Source organism: Cinclus cinclus, chromosome 12 (genome assembly GCF_963662255.1).
Source record: "Cinclus cinclus chromosome 12, bCinCin1.1, whole genome shotgun sequence".
Taxonomy (NCBI): Eukaryota; Metazoa; Chordata; class Aves; order Passeriformes; family Cinclidae; genus Cinclus; species Cinclus cinclus.
The window spans coordinates 15,266,957-15,288,406 of record NC_085057.1 but is presented as its reverse complement, the minus strand read 5'-3'; the positions used below and the strand labels follow the sequence as shown (position 1 = coordinate 15,288,406).

Sequence of the window (21,450 nt, the reverse complement as noted above, 5' to 3'; positions counted from 1 at the left end):
AAGAGAACATGTTTTTGGTTGGTTGGATTTTTTGCTTTAGAAGTAAGTTTGTAAAAAAAATGAATATATCAATAAATGGGGCACTTGCCCTGAATGTGTTCATAAATTCTTTTATGGGAACAGCAGGAAGGGTTTTCCTCCAGAAAGATAGAATTCTAAAGAGCTATCATTACACAAATGTGAATGCTGCTTGCACTTGGTGCTTCATTAATTTATAAAGATTCACATACTCAAAAGTTAGGTTCCAATTAAAATGCTAAAATGCAGAAGTCCTGGGTGCCAACAGTCACCTCTTGTGCTGGCAGCAGCCCTCAGCACTGCACAGTCAAGGGGTCAGGTGGTTCCAGGTACCAAGGGATTATCCCAAAATCTGGGCTGGGCTACCAGATGCTCTCTTGTGCTCACTTTCAAAATACATCTGGCACTCTGGGCTTTGTGAAACTGGCATGAGAACACTGAGCCGTTGGAATAACAGAGCTAGGTACTAAGTACTGATACTTTTATTTAATCACTCCTGACAGTCATTTATTGATTAAAAATTGGGTAGAGGGTTTCTGTTATGTTATACAAAGTAACATTTTAAATCAGAAATTTAAAACTAAGGAGGACATTTCTGAGGATGAGGGATCTTGCACTTCAGATTGGATCAAATGCACAGTAAAACTCTCCATGACAATCCTTCATACCTTGTCCTTGCTAAACATGGTATGTTTATATGCTTTGAATAATTCTTATATGTTGAAAATACTATTCTTTCAGACAAATATCATCTGCCTGTGCATTTGGAGGAAGTTGTAGTTGCTTAAAAGAGACTGGAAACAATATAATCTGTGTGAACACCATCTATCAGCCCAGCTCCATTGTCATGGACAAACCAGCAAGGAACATCGACCCCGTGCTTAGGATCTCTTCTGTAATCCTTCTGCCAGCCCCTGAAAGGAAAAACACAGCCATGGGACTTCTGAGGTAGGAACTGCATATGGACAAGGAATCTTGCCTAAGTCTTTGCTAAGCACTTCATTATTTTGTACCTTGTTACTGTCAGTTCATTGTTTTTAACAATCATTGTGGCATCTGGTTTCTTGGGATCAGACCCAGGATGAACTTCAAGTATGGTGAAGTCAATGGGCTGGAAAAACTGTCCTAAAAAGAGAAGCCAAAATTACCATTTCAGGCATTAAAATAGAAGAAAACCAAACAGAAATCCCAGAATTTCTAAGCTCCTGTTCTGGTTTCCATGCCCCTTCAAGGTTTTGATTGGATAAGCAAACACCAAGTTTCAGGTAAGGCTGAACATATGCCTGTGCTATTGTTGGTATTATTTTCTGTTTATAACCCAGAATTGTATCCACATCATCTGGATGCCAAGTTCTAGCTTCTGAGAACACAGAACAGTTATAGCCTTTTCTAGAGATACTTCAAGATATCTTCACTTGGTGTCTTGTCTATTCTGTTGAATTCATTACATGCTTTCCAAGTCTTCAGCTTTTTTAAAATCAAATAATGCATGTGTTGATCTCTGAAATTTCTGGGTGTGATTATTCTCAGCAAAATTACAATATTCTGTCTATGAATTATGTAGTCTCATAAGGAAAGACCAGCAGGGAAACACTAAACAAAGTCATACCCAATAATCCATGGGTCTGTTCAGACAGTTTATCACTTTTCAATGTATACAGTCCTAGGAAATCTTGGTGGAGAGGATGTTTCTTCCATACTTGGTGCAGAACAACAACAAATGAGACACCGCTGCCCATTGAGAGCACCAGATTTTTTTTTCTGTTAATTATCAAAGTTAAACTGAGGAAAAAAGAGAAACATGACTTAGAACATTTGTGTTTACCAGATTAACAGCAACAGAAAGAAATGTGAGAAGAGAAACAAATATAGCTTTATAAACTGCTCAGTGTTTTTTAGGAGAGAGGGTTTGCTTCCTGGTTTGGTCCATGGAGTCTCTCTGTGTGTTCACAGACAGTCACAGAATCATATTAAATGACACTGGCAAAGGCTACCTGGCCTTTAAACTTTTCAGTAAGATGTTTTTAGCAAAACCTGTCCTTTAACAGTGTACTTAGTTACAGATAGGTTGGTGATATGTAGATACAGCACCTCACACTCAGTGATACAAATTCTATTGATAAAACCATCACTTCTTTGCCTGGATGCTACATGACACTATTTCCTTTAGTTTTTTCAGATAAGTCAACTCCCAAACTGCCTATTTTAGTGCTAGGATAGAGAAGATTTGATTCTGATTGTATCAGTGATATCATCCATGTGTTTATCACAATAAAAAATCAGGTCTATGAATGACAGATTGCTCTTTCTGCTGCACTGCCAGGCCTTGAGACGGAATTTTATTCTGCACAGTGAAATATAAAGGAGGAAGAAGAGAAAATGTTGCCTGTTCCTTCAATAAACCTTTTGCACAGGTATAAATGATTCTGTAATAGATCCCATGAGAAATATATCTGCTGCCAAGAAAAAAGATACCAATTCTGCAATTGCCACAAGTTCCATTTTTTAAATGGAGCTATTTTTGAACACTATTATGCCTTTGAAAGATTACACACTACGTCTGAGGTTACTCCTTAAGTATTTGCAAGACACTGCTGCATAAAGCACAATACCAAATCTAGTTTTACCTTAGTCATAGCAATAGAAAATCAGGGAAAAGCCTTCGTTTACTTATTTCAAGCAGAGGAATCTGTGAATAATTCAGCAGTTACACAACAAAGTAGAGAACGGAATCCAGCAGGGCTTGAATCAATTACTTTTGTGGATTCACACACAAATCTTAGAAGTATATTATTGATCAACATTTAATAAGAGTAGAAAATAATACAAGAGCCTGATACCCTTTCAGTAAGTCTTACCCTGCTTGTTGCAAGGTGACTGAGTCCAGCCAGGTGAAACCTGTTTTTTCATCACCATTCTGAATTGTGATCATCTCAGGAGTTACTGTCAGCTTTACATCCAGGTACTTATTTGCAATACCAAGTTTTCCAAAATATGAGTTTTGGACCTTTGCATCACTATTTGCTCTCTTATCACCAATAAGTTCTCCATTGACTGTGATGCCTAATATAGAAATGAAACAAGTATTGTTTTATAGACAAGACCTGATCAACTGATGCCAAGGAGTGTCCTGAAAATTTAACAACTTAAGAAATTAAATACGAGTTGAAAAATAGATCAGAATTACTTGTGCAAGTTTATACAAAAGCAAAATAAATTCTGGGGGTTGTTCTGTGAATTTCCACAAAGCCAACAATCATTTTGTTGAGGAAAGTTCAGTTTTTCCCAAAGCACAGAGAGTCTGTGGTGGGTACAGAGTCCGAGTGACATCAGTCTCCCTTTACCAGATATTCCACAAACTGGTGATCCAAAGATTATTTTACTGCTTCTACTACAACTCACGGAGATAAATTACTACTCTCAACCCTCACAGTGGTTTTTAAATTGAGTTTAAAAGTTCATTTTGCTACAAGAAGTGAAAAAAATCATGGTAATGGTACACTAGTCATAGCTACAGGACCTCCTGCTAACTTTGCTGGGAAAAAAAGCTTATGCATTATAAAGAGAGAAAGCCTTTAAACATATTTTGTTGGAAGTATCCTGTATTTTTTAAAAAGTTAAAAACTCACCTGTAACTGGGTCATTTATTAAATTTAAGATCATGCCAGGATTTTCATTGATATTGAAACAAATGGCATCTTTTTTTTGTGGCACTGATATAATGAAGTGTGGATCTCCATCAACTGTAAAGGCAAATCACTGGTGTCTGTACAGTGATACACAGGGTCAAAACTAGACATGAGCATTTAATATTGCTTAATATTTAAATTTAATAATAATAACTAAATAGAAATTATCTAATAGAAAACAGTTATCAACAAAAAAACCTACTGATGGGAAGGAGGACTGAGAAAATGACCACACAATTTCAATTATTTGATCTTTAGAAGACAGTGAGAGATGTTTAACAAGTAAATTAAAATACTCACCCCTTAAAAATGAAAAAATGGCTGCTTTGATGGAAGGAAATTATTGCAAATATTCATAAGAATTGTGTAATTTAACCTTAAATACCCTCTTCTGTTCTCTTAGACAGACACTACTCCAATTACTCACCACTAGTATACCATGTGGGTTGTGGTGCATACGTGTGATATAGTGGAGAAGCTGCAGAAGGAAAGAAAGTTGTTAGAAAAATGTACACCAAAGTGGAAAATTGCATGGCCCATGTAAGATGTCAGGGAGTTAATATGCAAGGTAAATCAGTAATTGCATCCTAGTTTTTAAAACATGTAAGCTATGCAATGACAGTTTGTGTGCTGCTTTTGAATCAAAAAAAGCTTCAGCATAGAGACAGATTTCACTTGTAGTTTAAATTGCTCTGAGGGTTTCCATATAGCCCAGACAATTTATCTGTAGGACACAAATGTTTCAGACTTGAGGATTAAACTATCAGCAAGGAAATGCAACATCATCCACTGAAAACTTCTGACTTTTTTACATTTGGGGGTTTTTGTTGTTTGTTTTTTTTCCCCTCCAGAATGAATTTAAGTCTTTTAAGTGAAGGCTTGAAAAAACTAGACAGAGACTGGCACTAATCTCCAGAGCAAAAACATAAATCTAACTCTCCCATTTCCAGGATTGCCCAGCCAGAAATTTGGTGGATTAGTTACTGTCTCTTGAAAAAAACAGATGCTTTTTGTACAAGTGACTGAAGACATTAATTTAGCCAGAGATACTGACATCACAGTCCCTTGGTTTATACAATTCCAAAGGAAAAGCAAAGTGAAGTCCATTCTGTTCTTGGGAAACAGCTTTCAGGAAAAAAATGGTGCTTTGATGAACAGGCATTTACTCCTTATAAACTATTTAGCTGAAACTTTGTCACCTCATATTGTTCAACCTTTAAGTGTGTTTTCAGCAGTGAGCACAATTTGGTAGTATTTGTTATAGTGCAGTTGTACTGGAAGAAAAGGCATCTCTGCCTCTGGTAATTTCAGTTGACAGATCCTGCTCCATTCAGAAAAGTAAATTAAATTACTTACCCAGCAAAGGGCCTGTGAACATCCCTGCTTGAATGAAACAAAATGTTATTTTAGAGACTACAAAGAACAAAACCCAATCTTACTCACTTCATTCCTTCCTCCTTCCAAAACCAGCCCAAAAATCTTGTAATTATGTATAAATTTCTAAATATTAAAAAGTAAAAATTTAATAAAAACAGTTTAACAGTGCCACAAAGCAATGGTCTGGAAGGAGCTGAAAGCACACCCTGCTTTCCAGCACAAATGTTACTTCTCCAAGAGCATGGTGTTTGCTCACTCTGGGACTGGGACATCCTGCTGTTTTCTGATCCTTCTGTGCCACCTTGTTCTAAACTGTACTTCTGGGAAGGAAGAATTGCCCACCTGGTTCCACATTTTTCTACTTTTCTGCTCTTTCTACATCTGAAATTCTGTCAGGGTGTCTGAAGACAGGGCTCTGTGATTTAGAAGGGGCAAGCATGGCATGAATGAAGACATCTTTGTATGAGATTGTTACACATGGCCACCTGGAAGTCCCCAGGGCCAGCCCTGGAGAGCAGCTTACTTGTACTGGGCCTGAATTCTGTGGTGGTGGAGTGCTGCAATCATCAGAGACAGGAACTGAACTGGAATCACTATTTACAAACTTATCCATATGAAAAGTTGTAGATCTATTTATAATACAGTCTTGATTAATTCTTCATGGACTTTATGAAAATACTGCAACCTAGATCAAACAAGCCATCTCTATTAAAAACACTAAGTAAATTTAATAAGAAATGTACATACCTTCAGCTGTTACCATGGGCAGGTAAGAAGTAAAAGAAAGAAAAAGAGAAATTTACAGGATTAATCTACAATTAAACAGGAAGGATTCTGGCCCTAATAAAACATTGTAAAAAAATTAAAACTGTTTGAAAACTCAACCAGCTATCTTCAGTATTTTGTAATGTCATTTCTTCCCAGTGACACAACTCAGTATTTGTAGATCAAACAGAAATGTACTGAAAGTAAAAAGCTGTTATGTGGGGCAGCAGAACTGCAATTTATTACGTATGGGACAAGAGCTCTATTTGGAATAGTTATGAATGTTCCTTACTCGTTTTACTATTTTGTGGTTTTCCAGGCATTTGGATGATTCTATTAATACTGACTGGATGATTCAGTGTATTGATTTGTGAATTGAGACCTCAGGGTGAGTAAAATTGTCTTCTTTTCTTACACAGGGGCAGTGCTTTGAGTATTTTCTCCTGTTACTGCCCTATACTGTACAGAGAGGATTTCCTTGGAAAAAGTTTCAGAAAAGAACCTTTGTACTACAAATACCTGGAAAGGGCAAGCAAAGAACTGAAGATGACTGAGTGCATGCCACTTCTGTCAGATGTTTGGGGTTTCTATCTTATGGAGGCCGGCCACAAACTTTGAAGTCATTCTGCTGTGTATTGACTCAAATGTTAAATTAATCACAAAGGGGTTTTATGTCAGTATTCCATTACAAGAGTAATGAAAAATAATGCAAAAATTTATCAGCAGAATTCCTGAAGAATGACTCAGAGTTGAAGGGCACTTAGCAATTTTACTGGTTTCAGGACTTACTGCAGCTGGAAAAATAACCTCACCAAGCTCCAGCATCTCTGTTATGCTAAAATGCCTTAAGTTCCTATGCCAAATCAGGAGATTATGAAGTTTTTTATCTAGAAGGCAGCAGAGAGCCCACACACAACCTCCAGGGAACTTTTAGGGGCTCTAAACAAAAGTTGGAGAAAAAATTAAGGATGGTGATAGAAGAGACTGGAAAGCCTCTGTCAGACCTGTGGGATGAGGGTGGCTCAGACAGAAAGTGGAGATGAATTTAGGATGGCTGGGGGACACCCTGAGCAGAGAGCACTGCCTTGCTTGGCCAAAGAGCAAAGAGGAACAGAATACTTGTTACACAGGTGTTAAACAGAGAGGCTGAACTGTAGGAAAGAAGAATGTTTCTATACATATATATATATATATATATATATATATATATGTATATACATATATGACTACTGTGTTTTGCATATGTAATCTCAATCTTTTTACAACCTGATACATCTTGCCTGAGGAAGAGCTCATGCAAATTTTCTCTTTTCATGTGGAAAGAGTACTACAGCTATGCCTAGGCTGAAGTACATAGGAAAATAAAGGAGAAAGTGATGGTAAGTCATCTGAATATATAGCTGGATTATTACATTAGAAATGCTTCCTTCTTGCTTTTCAGGGTCTTTTACTGTAATAGGTTTTCTATTTAGTTTAAAATACATTTATTTTAGATTTATAGTACTTTGCCCATATGATTTAGTAATGAAGGATGGTTTGATGGAAATGAGCTTTACAATGAGAAGTAATTTTACATAAACCACACACGGGCCAGGCTTAGAAAGTAGCTATTTTAGATACATATTTAAAACTGTGCCCACATGATAGCCTTTCTTCAGGGGAACATCAAAGGAACTCTTGGCTTCTCAAATACAGTACAATTGTGAAGATGTCTATACCTTCAGTGGGTTTATCAGCAATCCCCTCTTCATTGTCATCTTCTTCTGGTTTTGTTACCACCATGGATGTCAGTGGTGTTACAAACTTGTACATTAGTGAGAGAGCCAGGGCTTGAGCTGTAAGGTTTTCCTTTTCTTCTCCTGTAGCTGTAATGCTGAATACAGGAAGAGACTCCCAGCATCAGTGATTGCTGAATCACTCACCACACTTCAGATTAAATATTTTAAAGTAAAGTCATTTCTCTGCAGGTAATTTATCAATAAAATATATCTGTCACAGTCTAAAAGCACTTCTGATTCTACTGGCTGTCCAAGAGAAAGGCAAAACTATGCTTTATACTTGCAATAATTTAAAATAGTTTCATTTGCAACCTGAAACAGGAATACTGAGACTAGGCAGAAGAATAGGTTGGTGGATTTCCCTCACTGATTTTTATGCTTTCCTACTGGCACCTCAGTGGGATGTGAATGTCAGCTTGACATCCTAGAAACTGCAGGAGTCAGAGTGTGTAAGGGGTTCACTGCTAAAGTATTAACCCAGGTATAATTACCGTTTTTCCAAGAGTTGTTCAATGGTAAGATAAGCCCAGAGCCTTTCAATGTACTCTCCAAATATGTATTGTTGTTCTTGGAAAGCCTGAGCTGTTTGCTCAGCACCTTGCTGTGTAGTGTACAACAGGGCATCGTTAGCCTGGGGGGAGGAAGAATATTCTCTGTATCACATGTAGCCAGGGTCTGACAGAACGTCCCAAAAATTAAGACCTTCACACCTGAAAATCTTACAAAATTGAAAACCAGTCTGGTTCTACACCCAAAAATTGCCAGTGTTGCATGAGGAATTTTGTCCCATTGTTTCTGGGAATTTTAGAGGTGTACACTACAAAACATAACCCAGTTTTCCACATTCACATGGCACATTTGTTCATCACAGGGGAAGTAAAAGAAGCATTCAGAGATTTTGTGTAGCTTACATAAGTTAAAGAAATCCATACTTACACCTTCACCTCTTACATCCACAGACAAATGGTTTTGGTTGCTGTCTACAAAGCGCCCGGCCACCACAATCTCAGATCCATCATAGAAATGCTTAAAGCTGTTAGTAGTTAGGTCTGATATTTCATTTTCTGGGTAGTTTAACTCCACATCTATGAGCATGGGATTTGACACCTCATCATAAAACCCCTGTAGAATTGAAAAAAGAAAAAAAAGGAAAGCATTTAACTATCACTATTTCTTTAATTCATGGGTAGATCTGTAACCAGAAACATCCTGCTATTTGAGCAATGAAAACTAGAAGTTATTTTATGAGAAATATTAAGATATTTAGTTAAATTTCAGAGTGCAAGGCCTAGAAATCTACAAGCAATGGAAATGCAAAAGGACATACAAACTCTTTAAGTCTTGCTAAGAGAGAGGAAAAATATTTGAGAACAACGTGCTGCGGATCATGAGTTCCAGCAACATAAATCAAGAGGGATACCAAGCCTCCCATTATGTGATAGAGATAATTTTTTACACCTCTTCTCTGCAGAGACTGACATGACAACATAATCAAAGCAGATTGGGTATTTGATTTTAGCAGAGCTTGCTAAAATCTTTGCTAATTTTTTTGTGAATTCTTTGAATGGCTGCTATTGAAATATGAGAAGTAAAAAAAGACAACCCTCTATGGCCTATACAAATTTCTATGTCTTATATAACTCTAAAATGCCTCCAGAGTGTGGTAAGATACACCTGCTTGCAGTAAATTTCTAAAGAAAGAGTATCTAGGGCTTTATGATCTGTTACCTTTCTTGTCCCTTGACATGACATTAACCACATGCTCTGTGAGGTGCAGGAGATAACAATGATTGCAGCAATTCCACCAGTGTCCTTCAGAACTGGGACTTGTGTCACCCTATGCCAAGTTTTGAACTCCCTGTCATAGCCCAAAGTATTTCCCTTTTACTGATTTACTTTACTTCCCTTTACTTCCTGATTATATAAGGGAAGGGGAAGATTAAATGCAACTAAAGGTGTCTTCCAACCCAAACTGTTCTGTGATTTCAATGCTCTGATCACAGCAGGCTCTGGAGTATCTCAATACCAGATTACACACTGCAATTTTGATTACTTGAAAATAAGAATGTGAACAGTTGTCTGACCTAATGTATCTCTGATCTCATGTATGTGGTAATTACTGCACCTGAAGCTGCAAAGCTGCATCAGAGTCAGGATAAATCCGACGGGCCAATCCTTTATTCTCCAGTGCCATCCTCTCCAAGAAACCGTAGTCTACTCCACTGCCAAAACCAAGATTGTATAAGGTGTATCTGCCATCAATAGCCTTCTTCACTGCTTTCTCAATCTCATGAGTATTTGATACACCTGCATCAAACCAGGAAATGTTGGAGTTGTTTTCAAAATAGATAAAATGATCACAAAATCAAACATGACTTGGCATATTCAGATTTCTTAGGAGACATTACCAAAAGCTTCATTTAGTACTATAATGCTGGTACAGTAGCATTCAAATCATTAAAATATCCAGAAGTCAAAGATGAAGACCAATTTTAACTAGCATTATTGTTAGTTAATAAACTCTCTCTATTATTCCATCCAACACAAACTTACCTACATTTGGTTTGCCATCTGTTAACATGATAATTATAGAAGCACTTCTCTTGGGCACAAGCTTTTCTTCATGAGCAGCATTCAGGATATCAATTCCTCTCATCAAACCACCATGTAAATTTGTCACTATGAGGTAGACATAGAAATTGGGGTTTAGCAAAGACTGTCAAAATAAAAGTCTGTTTTTCACTGTGATCTGAAGAGATTTCATTACAGTAAGAAAATGAAAGATTTTATTTACAAGCAGGGGATGTCTAGATAGAAAAGTACCTGGACTTTGGAAACATAAAGAGAAATAGATGTCATATTCTGAGTAAAATTGAACTTCAGGAATGTCTCATCAGCAATGGGAAACCCCAACAAACTGTAGCATTGTGTTCACATAATCAATCAATAAATTAACTTACACAATGACCTCTTGGTAAGGCCAGTCAAGTACTTACAGCCTTGAGCAGAAATGTGCTGAACGAACTTCCTCGCTTCATCCACATTCTCAGAAGTGGCCTTAATTAATGTTTCTTTCCAGGTAGATATTTCACTATCAAATAATATGAAATTGAAGAAGTCATCTTCTTTAATGTCATCTAGGATTTTTAGCAGTGCTTCTTTTGTCTGTAAGACAAAGAGATTTAGGTATATAATTTAACATTTAACAGAATACGTGCTTACATATTTTGCATCATTAATCTCTCAGCACTGGGCTATTTTTTAGTCCTACACAGTATATATTACAAAAATTCTGAGCTTGTTCTTTTCTTCCAAGTGCCTGTGTCTATTTCAGAGTAACTAGGGAAGTCAGCTGCAATAACATCTGGTAAATCTTTGTAGCAGAGATGAAAATCAGGTTTCCTGTCATGGTTGGTTGCTTACACTGAGATAAACTGGCATGGCAAATGGGTACCTACAGGTTAGTGGAGAAGCTCATAAACAAGCACACCTGGGTATTTTGATGCAGCACCAAAACCTGAAAATTCTGAACATTAGCTCAGTCATAACTCTGAAGAGATGCTGCTTCCCAGATACAGAATGAACAGAGAAAATGCACATCATCTGTATGCACAGCTTATTTTGGAGCTGTCAAGTACACATGACAGGACTCTCTGGAACTGTTGATATTTAGATTTTTTTAACTAATGACATTTTAAAATAAATACAGGCTAAATGTATAGATTTTTGTTCCACAGCAGCACTGCAAACTAGTACATCTGGCACTGGACATTAGAGAGGTCATACCATTGAGTCACTTTGTACAGCTTGAGCAGTACATGTGCACTGTAAGGCACTGTGTCTCTTCCAGCACCATTTCCCTCCCAGAACTTTGTTCCAGCTCTGTCAGTGGAACTTTATACTAATGTAATAACTCACTTGTTCCAGTTCTCTTCCAGACATTGAGCCACTAGTATCCAATACAAAAATAATATTCTTGGACAGCTTTGGAAGATTTGTTGGTGCGAAGAAGTGTACAAAGTAGCCATTGACAATCTGAAAAAGAAAGTGTTAAAAAAGACCCACACCACCACCAAAAGGTTTGGTACATTATAAAGGTAAAACAGAAAAAGGAGATATTACTTTCATTTAATGTCTAGCCTCTGAGTGGCCTAAAAAGTTGTAATGGCCTTGACCAGTCTCACTTCAGTCCATGGGCCCTGAAATGTCATTTAAGTGCAAGACTGGGCCTTTAGTCCCTGCCTGGGCTGCAGTGTCAGAACATCTGTCTACAACTGTCTCACAGCTATACCTGCTCCTATCCATGGATTCCACTGTTTTAGATGCCACCCTGAAGACCGACTCCTGCTCACACTCAGCTGCCTGTCCCTTAGGAAACAGCTGGCCCTGTCTGCTCCCTGACCTTTACTGTACAAGTTAAACTGTTAAACAGTTCCAAATTTCAAACTGTTAGACTTACCTGCAAATTATCTGGAGTTGTTCTCTTCACATCATATCTTACAGTAAAATCCCCATCCAAGACAGACTGTGAGCAATTTGCACAGGTTCGTTGCTGATCAAGTGTTGGCTTGAAAGAGACATGGCCCTGAAAAGAAAAGACTTCCTTAGACCTGAACCTTAATAGCTGAAAATCTTCTACAGAACACATCTGCATTTTTTAAAAGCCAGTATCTTTATTTTTCACAGACATAAGAATAACCTGTTTTATCGGGTTAGCTACTAGATTGTATGTATCCATGTGTGTTTAGAAATTTATTGGTGGTAACTGACAGATGAAGGCTGCTATCCAGGGCTTACTCCATATGCTTACTTCCCCATCTGCCTTGGGTCAGCTCTTCAGTCTGAATGACACCTTTGATAAAGCTGTCATATGTTTTAGGAATTCTACCACCCCCATACAAGGGAAAACTACTTGTTAGTAATTCTGTTTTTCTGTAAGAGATAATCTTACTGGTATCCAGGTTTCCTCTCGCTGTCATTGCTAGCACTGAAATTATTATTTCAGAATTATAACTGTAATAAGTAAATCATAGGATGCAGTAACCAATGTACCTTTTTTCCTGAAAAAGTTTTTTTAATGGTATTTTGCAGCTCATTGGTGATGAATGTTCCTTCAGCTTCCAGCTCAGTGATACCCTGGGGCTCAAAGATATCTACTTCAATCTGAAATATTAATTGAAAATTTACTGTCATTGATTAAACCGTGATGTATCAACTCAGCCATTTACAGGAGGATAAGCAACTACAGATGTGAAAGAGGGATTTTCATAAAAAAAAGAAATTGGCTTTTGTAATTCGTGATGGCGGTCCAAATCTACAGCTTCAGCCAAAGAGGCCTTTTCAAACACAGAAGTTAAAAACAAGGTTAGAAATAAGTAAACTTTAATAGAAATATGACTTGTTGAAAAGCTAGACAGTGGTATCTTATCAAGGCAGAGAGGCACAAAAAGCTGCAGTATTCCAGATATATTCCAGACATATGCATCACTGTGAATTAAACATGGTGTTGTTTCACAATGGTGTGAGAAAGCTGGAGTTCATGCTGTAAAGGCATATATAATTACTCCAAGACATTGTAATAGCTTTTTTTCAGGTTTTCATACAAGATCTCTTTTGGAATGCTCAGTAGATGAGCAAATTTGTTAGGTTTACAAGTAAAAACTTGCACTAAGCATGCTGGTGAGTGGTCCCCATGTGACTCATGAGAAATGTTATCATGGCCCTTAGCTCACTGTGAACTAATGGGAATGACCATGGTACTCTACTTTCAACAGATATGCAGAATTCCAACATCTCTTAAATTACAGTCAAATGTCATCAGTTTGCCATTTACCTCAAAATCTTTGACAAGCTGCTTTGGTTTTACTTTGATGAACATTTCATATTTTCCAAACTGTCGCTTTAGCAGTTCCTCATACGTGAGTTCAAAAGTGACTTTACTGGCTGCTTTAATGTTGACTGAGACAGTGAATTTTTCTGTTTTTCTTCCTGAAGCTCTGTATTTAAGTGGATAGCACAAAGACCTTTATCCTCTTTCACAATACTTATTGTAGGTGGTACATGATTTTTGAAAAGAAGTAAAACAAAGATGGGAATTTTGATCTATTGTTAAAAACCATCAATCAATTCTCAAAATCATACTCAACCTATAGAATTATTCAAGCTTCCCAGTGAAATTAATCCCAGGAATAGGTTACACAAAGTCAGTGGAAGTTGCAGGAATAGCATGTCCATAGTTGCAGACAGTGCCTGTGCAGTCAGAGGCTGTATTTCCTTTTTACAGTTTGTGGTACAATAACTATAACTTAATGATTGTTCTTTGGTCCCATAATGTCAGCAAAGTGCCAGAACACAGCATTTCCAATCTCACAGTCTGCTATGGAGTGATGGTGTGGAAGCCACAAAAGACATGATCCTTACGTGACAAGACCAGCAGTCTGTCCTCTTGAAACAGCCTTCTCATACTGCTTTTTTGCAGCTTCTTTTTCCTTTATAGTTCCAGGATAGGTGACACCATCAATTGTCCTGCAGATGAAAAAGTCCTAGTTCAGTTGAAGGTTACTACAGGAACTCTCACTTTATTGATTTGTTTGCTAATAACCACTTTCAGAGACCTGCTATTGCCAAGATTTGGGCCCTTTCACTGAAGCCTGGCTCCTCAGAGAATTTATCTGGAATGAAGAGCGCTGTGTTCAGTATCATAAAAGAATCTAAACCATTTTTTACTTTGAGTTAGATCAAAACTGGGCTACAGCAACCCAACACGTGCCATATTCCTACAGTTCAGCAACTTCACCATCTCATCTCATCGCAAACCAACTCCCTGGATGTGACTCACCTGTCCAGATGTCATCATCTACAGAGGAGCATTTCATCCTTGAACTCCTTAGAGGACTAAGCAGCCATTTCTCATCACCTCATTCAGGAGTTCTAAAATGTATCATGAATGGTTGTGCCCTAAAGCTACTGCTCCTCTTCACTGAAGATAAAGCAGGTACAGTGTTATTAGCAGAGATGGATGTACTTAACTGAATTAAACTTCATCGTGGTGGAGAACTGCACATTTTGCAACCAAAGGTACAAATGTAAGGGATTAATTCTACTTTCTGCGTTTCATTCAAATATTATTTTTAAATTAAGAGATAAATTAAGCTATAGTGCCATCAGGAAAATTAATTAATGGAGCTTTCTTGGTTTGATAATACCAGAGTAAGTAAGAGGTATTTCTGAAAAGGTGAACGAATCTGCAGGAAAGGTTCCCCATTCCCTAAGGTTCCCTTCTATTCATGACAATGAATAGAAATAATTGAAAATTAGTCATCTTTTCTACAGATGTACCAATGTTTGCCTTTCTCCACATATCTTTCATGTTAAGTTAATAGTACCAGAAAATTACCCAGGAGGTATTTAGAAATCTATTCAAATGGAAAAGCAAAAATGAACATTTGGTTCATTTTTTTCATTTGGAAACATTCCGTTTCTTCCAGTTGAATTAGCACAGATTTTTAGTCTTCCTTAACAATATTGTAAAGATTACACACATGCTGAAGTTGGTAATGAAGGCTGTCTTAGGGAGTTCAACATCAAAGAAGACTTCTTTGGACACATTTCCACGATTGACAGCTCGACTGGTGATGACATTGTGTGCAAACCGGGAAGTTACTTTGCTATCAATTTTCATGCTGTAGACTTCTATCCCATTGACAACCTGTAGATGAGAAATGAAAAAAGACAAAAAGAGCACCAGCTGTTACACTCCTGTGTGTGTTAATCAGTTATGATCACATTTTTAAAAAGAAACAACAGCAGGACACTGATCACTCCAAAGCAAAAAAAGAAAGACCTAATATAAGAACTGGAGCACAGCTGTGTTTCCTTGGATATCTATTTCACTGACATGATGGTGCTATTCCACAAGTTATAACTACAGATGGTAACAAAATACTACACCACAGCAAAGATATTGCCATTATGAGAATAGGTTTTGTCTCTCCCAAGAGAGTGAATTTTTATGGTTATTCAAAGAGCACAACTGTTTACTGCTGCCTCACTGTATTAGTGACTGTAGTTACCAATGCAGTGGATGACTCCTAGAGCAGGGATGTAAGTAATCCTCTTGCTTAAAAATAGACCAAATGCCTCCAAATTCCATTTTATGTTATTCTCAGCTTCCTCCCAGCTGGAGCTCAGTCTTTTTTAAACAAGGACATAGGCAAGGCAATTCTTATTTTCTTTGAATGCTCAGGTGTAAGGTTTCTGGACACTAAGTGAAAGGATGGATTAACAATAGATGTTCCCATTAGGAACTCCACAACAAGATCTGCTTCTTGCAGCGAAACCAGCACTGAAAAGAACTTTGGGGTTTTTATGATGGGCCTGATCTCTGCTGATTGATTAAGAAGGTCCCCAAACAATCAAAGCATTTAAGCATTGCTGAAGTGGAATCCAGGTGCCAAGTGGAATCAGCCCCAGAGATGAGGTCTCTTGCCTTCCTTAGCAATAACTGCAATATTAAAGTAAAAACAAAACCAATATAGAATGAAAGTCTGTTAGAGATACGGAGGCATATTCAAATACAATGAGATTAAAAATCATTTGTTCATTCTCTTTCCTTGTCCAGGAGCTTCCATCAGAGCTTGGAAATAAACTGTCTAGTTAGTCCTACTGCCTAAAGCAGGCAGCTCTGGGCTGTTTCCATTGTCACACACTCAGAAATATCCATTTGCTCAGACTGGACTCACAGAAACATTTTGTGAACACACTAAGAATATTCTTGTCACTATAAGATCTTGGTAGTCTAGACAAAATCAAGCCTTACTCACCAAGTCATTATCAGCATTTCGCTTCTGTAAAGAGAAAAAAAGGGGAAAGATCATGACTTAGGTAGGAAAGCTGCATTTAGAAATAAAACTCTTAGCATCTGTGTAATTGTCACAAGTCAAAAGAAGTCCAGGAGAAGGAAGGCTTGAGAAAGGTCTTAATTAATAAACTGAAGTAAACTTGAGAGAAGAGCAAGTAATGCATGTGAGGTAGGTTGCAGTTATTTTGTTAATGGCATTCCCAGCTTTGGTGAATCTTTTGGGTTTCATTTGACGTTAGTGTACCTTAAATACTGAGGTTTTAAAAGGTAAGTTAAACTTTGAATGTTGCTTACTTTATATTTTGCTCATGTGACACAAAAAGTGTCTTCCTCCAGCTGAAAATAAACATGGACCCTTGAAATATGAGGGAGAATGAGAGGAAAAGAGGCTCAAATGCTCAGTGCCATTTATAATTAAATGTCAGCGAGACTAAAGAAAAATCTGCTAAATAGGTCTATCACAAAAATCTAAATCACACTAAAATCTGCTTAATAGGTCTTCCTTGAGTATAAGTCAGCTGTATGATGACCTCAAGTAAAACCAAACTATCTTGTCCTCATAGTGACATATTTTTATTGAGAATTCCTAGATCTGGGTCCTGCACTACATATTTTCTTTTCAAACTTATTCTCCTTTGGAAGAAATAAAAGGGTTGTATCAAAGCATATAACCCCAGCTTTTACATTTTTTTTTCCTGCCAAACAAATCCAAACTATCAGGCAGATGCACCCCTACATTTTTTTCAGGCTCCTAAATTCTTCCCATTTCAGCCCAGCAGTCTCTCATCCTAACATGACCAGGTAGGAAGGTAATTCAGTAGGATTGGAGAGGAGAGGCTGTCACTACAAAAGGCTGCATGGAGGGCGGCAAAATAAGCAGTTAAAACGTGGGGGTTTTTTTTCCCATATTTGTTCCCAGAGTACGTGCAAATATCAGAAGCTGTACACTATCTTGTACTCTGTTCTGAAAGAGAGGACAGGCATTAAACAAACTTCCTGAGTGATGTTAAAATAACAGCTTGTGTAACTCAATTCCCATCAGCTCAGCTGAAAACGCTTTATCTCGTGTGTCTCCAAGAGCCACAGGGGTCACATTTTGGGGAATCGTGTCTAGCTGCTCCACCAAACGCAGGGTAAGGACACAACAAATCGGATACACATCTCAAGTACACTTTAGGCTTTCAGTCCCTGTCATGGTTGGAAACTGAAATGCAGAGGCTAATTTTTTGTTTATTTTGGGGTTCTTTTCAAGACACTGTATTAAATCTATGGTAATTCAAGGTTTGAGGGAGGAGGTTTCTCTTCTGCTGTAAGACTCTGGCAAAAAAACCCCTCTGTCTTCATTTCTTTATGTTTATCTTTCAAACTGTTACTTCCATCCAGATGATTTCTGTGTGTCCACCTCTCCTTCTCACAAACATATATGGATTCCTTTAATGCCTGTATAGAGTGTGCACCATCTCAAATCTGACCTTTCCAATATTGGAATTATCTTTTCTGTATCCATACTGCCATTACAGCTTGTCATTTCCCCTTACAAAACACAAACTGAGGTATGCACCCTGGGAAATGAAAAGATAGACCTCTGAAATGTCAATTTGTTTGGTACAAACTTTTCCTTACAGTGGAACTACCAGGCAGTTTATACAAAATAAAAAAATCCCAACCCACCAACCAACCAAAAAAACCCCACAACCCTATTAAAATGTGTATAGCTACAAATTCTGCAATTCTGACTACTGCTTCCAAATTGAAAGATACTGTACCTGCATCTAAGTTTTACAGAATTGCTGTTGTGCACATTCTTTACCAAAATTATGGCCTCAACAGTAGTTTTGAAGGAGTTCTATTCTGATTCTGTAAATGCTTTGAGGGGTACTCTGCAATTTCCTTTGAAACTACAGAAAAATCTCCCTGTGAGAGGCACTGTTTACTTTGCACTTGGGCTGATCTTCAATGGAGATGGGTAATCCAGCTGGACATCACCCAGCTACCTGCTCTAGCCAAACCTGCTTTGCACAGGGGAGGGGACTACGTGACTCTCATTTTGTTCTGGGTTTTTTCATTTATAATGATTCACTTGGGTGTAACTTGAGCTATCACTAATATCAAGGTCATTTTGAGCTATGTGGGCTAAGAGCAATAGTGTGCCAATTGAAATGATTACACAATTCTAGACTTAAATGAGAATTAACATCCTCTACCCTGGGTAATTGTTACTTGATAAAATGTTTCTGTATGGATTTCAAATACTTGCCAGGTGCACCAACTATTAGAATTTTATTATTTTTCAGTTGTGCAACAGCAACAAACTCTTGCTTAACATTGTCTTGTTGTGGCAGCAGAAAAGAATAAAGGTGAAAAAAATCTACAGAAATTGGAAAGGAAAAGAGAAATTTGAACTTCCAAGAAAACAGAGAGGGAAAAGAGGACTCCACTACAGTACTTGCTGAAAGAGGCCCTGATTGTACAGCTTAGGAAACTAAACCACAGCACAACTAAAAGACTCAGCAAAGACTGCAGTTACCTTGAAGTGACCTCTGGAAATTCAGAACACCAAATGAGGTATTTGCATATATCCCTAAATGCTATATAGGAAAATAAGGCATGAAAATGATCTGTGAATCTACAGCAACAGTGAAGATTTCATCACCCCAAGTGATGCTAATTGGGTGCCATGGAGAAGAGCCCACAATGCAGCTCACAGGAGCAAGGTGTGCCAGCATGCACGGGGAACTCCGATGCAGAGTTTTGTTCCATTTTCAGCAGAACTGGGTCTGCCAACTGTGTCTACCTAGCTGTGCTTCTAAAAGCAGCTTTGACACCTTAAAGGTCATCAGCCAGCCAGAATTCCAGCCACGCTTCAGCACTGGATCCTGCTTGTTCAAAGGGACCAAGACACAGATGGGCACCGAGACCTTCTACCTACAGAGTAATCCCCTCTACTTCAATCAAATCACATCTGCATTAACAGGACAAAACTAGGAGAATCAATTGACTTTTCCATAGTGCTCTGCATGTACGAATGGAGCATTGCACAGAGCTTTGGCAGTTTTCCATTTAGGCTTTAGCATTGCAAGACATACAGAGAACCACAGGCACTAAGAGGAAAAAGCTGCATTATATCTGGGCTAGATGGTTAGATAATAAGAATCCCTGGCATTTCCAATTTACAGCATTAAATCTCATGTTGATTTTTAAAAGTTATACATGTTACTATCCTGATTTTCAAAGAAAAACCTCAGCAAAGATCATAACCTAATCAACAGCAATCAACCGTAAATTGCTTTGTCCTGTTCTACCCAGTAACTCAGAATGCTCCCTAAAGAGATTTGCCCTCTCTAACTTTTCAGAGTTACTGAGAAAGGCCACTGAGAGAGAAGGGAATAATTCATGGAGGCGAGGAGCAGTGGCCAGCTACCTAACCAAAGAAAATTAGGCAAAACATCACGCAGCACTGCCTTACTCAGAGATCCAGTCAAAACCAGAATGGTCCATTTGAGAGATGTATCTCATGTTATGCTAACATGCAAACCTTTTAAGGAAAATCCTACCATATCATTTGGATAGTGGGCATTTATCTTGATGCCATGTTACATCTCTGTTTTCTGCTTCTTAGAGCCATTTTTTCACTTGTATTCCTTAGCAGGTGCCGAAGTCAGTTCCCTGGCAGCACTGATTGCTTTACACATTTAAATATTTTACTAAAATATGTCACCGGTACATGGTGATGACAGTGAAAACAGAGGAAAGGGATGTTTTTAAAAAAGAGAGAGAAAAAAACTTCAGAGCTCATTGAAAACTCAGGCTGATTACAGATCAACCAGTCTGAGTTTCAGTTTTTATCCTGTGTCCAGGGGTACCAGAGAACACAGAACTCCAGCTGCCAACATAGTGTAAACTCTCTGATAAATGCTGATAAACTGCAAGCAAATAATCTCTGAGGAGTGGGAGCCCCACACATAGGTGATTACTTACCTTGAAGTTTCTGACATGTGTTAGCAAAAAGTCTGAGGATGCGAAGGCAGGAATCAATAATAAAATACAAAGCAATAGCTTGTTTTCCATTTTGGAAAAAATGTGAAGTTCCAAATGGAATGATATGTATAAATATCTAATGCTTTGTTTACCAAGTGTTAATAAATAACCCAATGACAGAGGTGGGATTAAGCATTAGGCATTTGGGGAAAATCAGATGCTGAATTTTGAATTAGAATAACCTACACAATACTGTCGGAAAATCTGTTAAAGAATTTACAGAATATTTCAGCTATGTCTTTTCTATGTAATAGCTCCAAACAGAAATTCACAGCCATTTCTGTACTAGCAACTGAGATTAATCTCCACCCCAGACCCACATTTTTCCCAAATGAAAACTGTCATCTTTCTGATACTTCCTTAAACGCTTTCCCTGGCTCAAATTCACTGCAAGCCGTAACAGAGCTTGCAGTCTGTGAAAGCCATTTAAGACCCATTTCAAAAGTACCCCTGTAATCCTCCGTATCACTCAGGTACCCGATTTACGCATCGTTATTTGACACGTATCCTGTCTAGTCTATAAACTTCCCATTACACGGGTTCTCATTCATCTTCACGGCCGAGACCAGGTCCGAGCTCCCGGCTCTCGCATCCTGCATGCTCATCGTGCACCCAGCCTGAGGGTGCAGGGCCATTTCCCCGTGCGTGTTACCTTGACCGTCTTAATTCCCTCTTAAGCTTTTTCAGCTGGCTCATCTCACCCGTGAATGACAGACAGACTTTGAGGACTGGGGGTTACATGCTCAGTGATAACAAAACATTCCATTTTCTGTTTTTCCTGAAGTCAGTGTTACGAGGCGCTCAGCCACGGGAGCTCTCCAGCAGCTCCTTTTCACCCAGCCTGGAGATTTTTAAACCAATTCTCTACGCCATCCAAAGGGACGGGACGGCCCCGTGGAGCTGCTGCGCCCTAAGGGGGCTCAGG

General features: G+C 38.2%; 1 protein-coding gene across 1 annotated transcript; it reads right to left on the bottom strand.

Moving 5' to 3' along the window:
- Positions 1-802: 802 nt before the first annotated feature.
- On the bottom strand, positions 803-20,555 carry LOC134048578 (inter-alpha-trypsin inhibitor heavy chain H3-like). The gene is made up of 22 exons (XM_062500419.1): positions 20,466-20,555; positions 16,450-16,473; positions 15,169-15,335; positions 14,048-14,152; positions 13,461-13,623; positions 12,680-12,790; positions 12,087-12,212; positions 11,546-11,662; positions 10,624-10,792; positions 10,181-10,306; positions 9,753-9,934; positions 8,564-8,749; positions 8,119-8,258; positions 7,568-7,722; positions 5,832-5,837; positions 5,064-5,090; positions 4,135-4,185; positions 3,648-3,761; positions 2,877-3,081; positions 1,628-1,800; positions 1,032-1,143; positions 803-932 (listed from the first exon to the last, which is right to left on the bottom strand). The coding sequence occupies exons 1-22, from the start codon at positions 20,553-20,555 to the stop codon at positions 803-805; spliced, it is 2,679 nt and encodes an 892-aa protein (XP_062356403.1).
- Between the last annotated feature and the right edge of the window lie 895 nt (positions 20,556-21,450).

Coding starts and splice junctions, on each gene's coding strand:
- LOC134048578 (XM_062500419.1), bottom strand. CDS start 20,555: ATGGAAAACAAGCTATTGCTTTGTATTTTATTATTGATTCCTGCCTTC. Junction 15,336..16,449: donor GAAATGCTGATAATGACTTG/GTGAGTAAGGCT, acceptor TCTCATCTACAG/GTTGTCAATGGGATAGAAGT. Junction 12,791..13,460: donor AGCTTGTCAAAGATTTTGAG/GTAAATGGCAAA, acceptor TTAATATTTCAG/ATTGAAGTAGATATCTTTGA.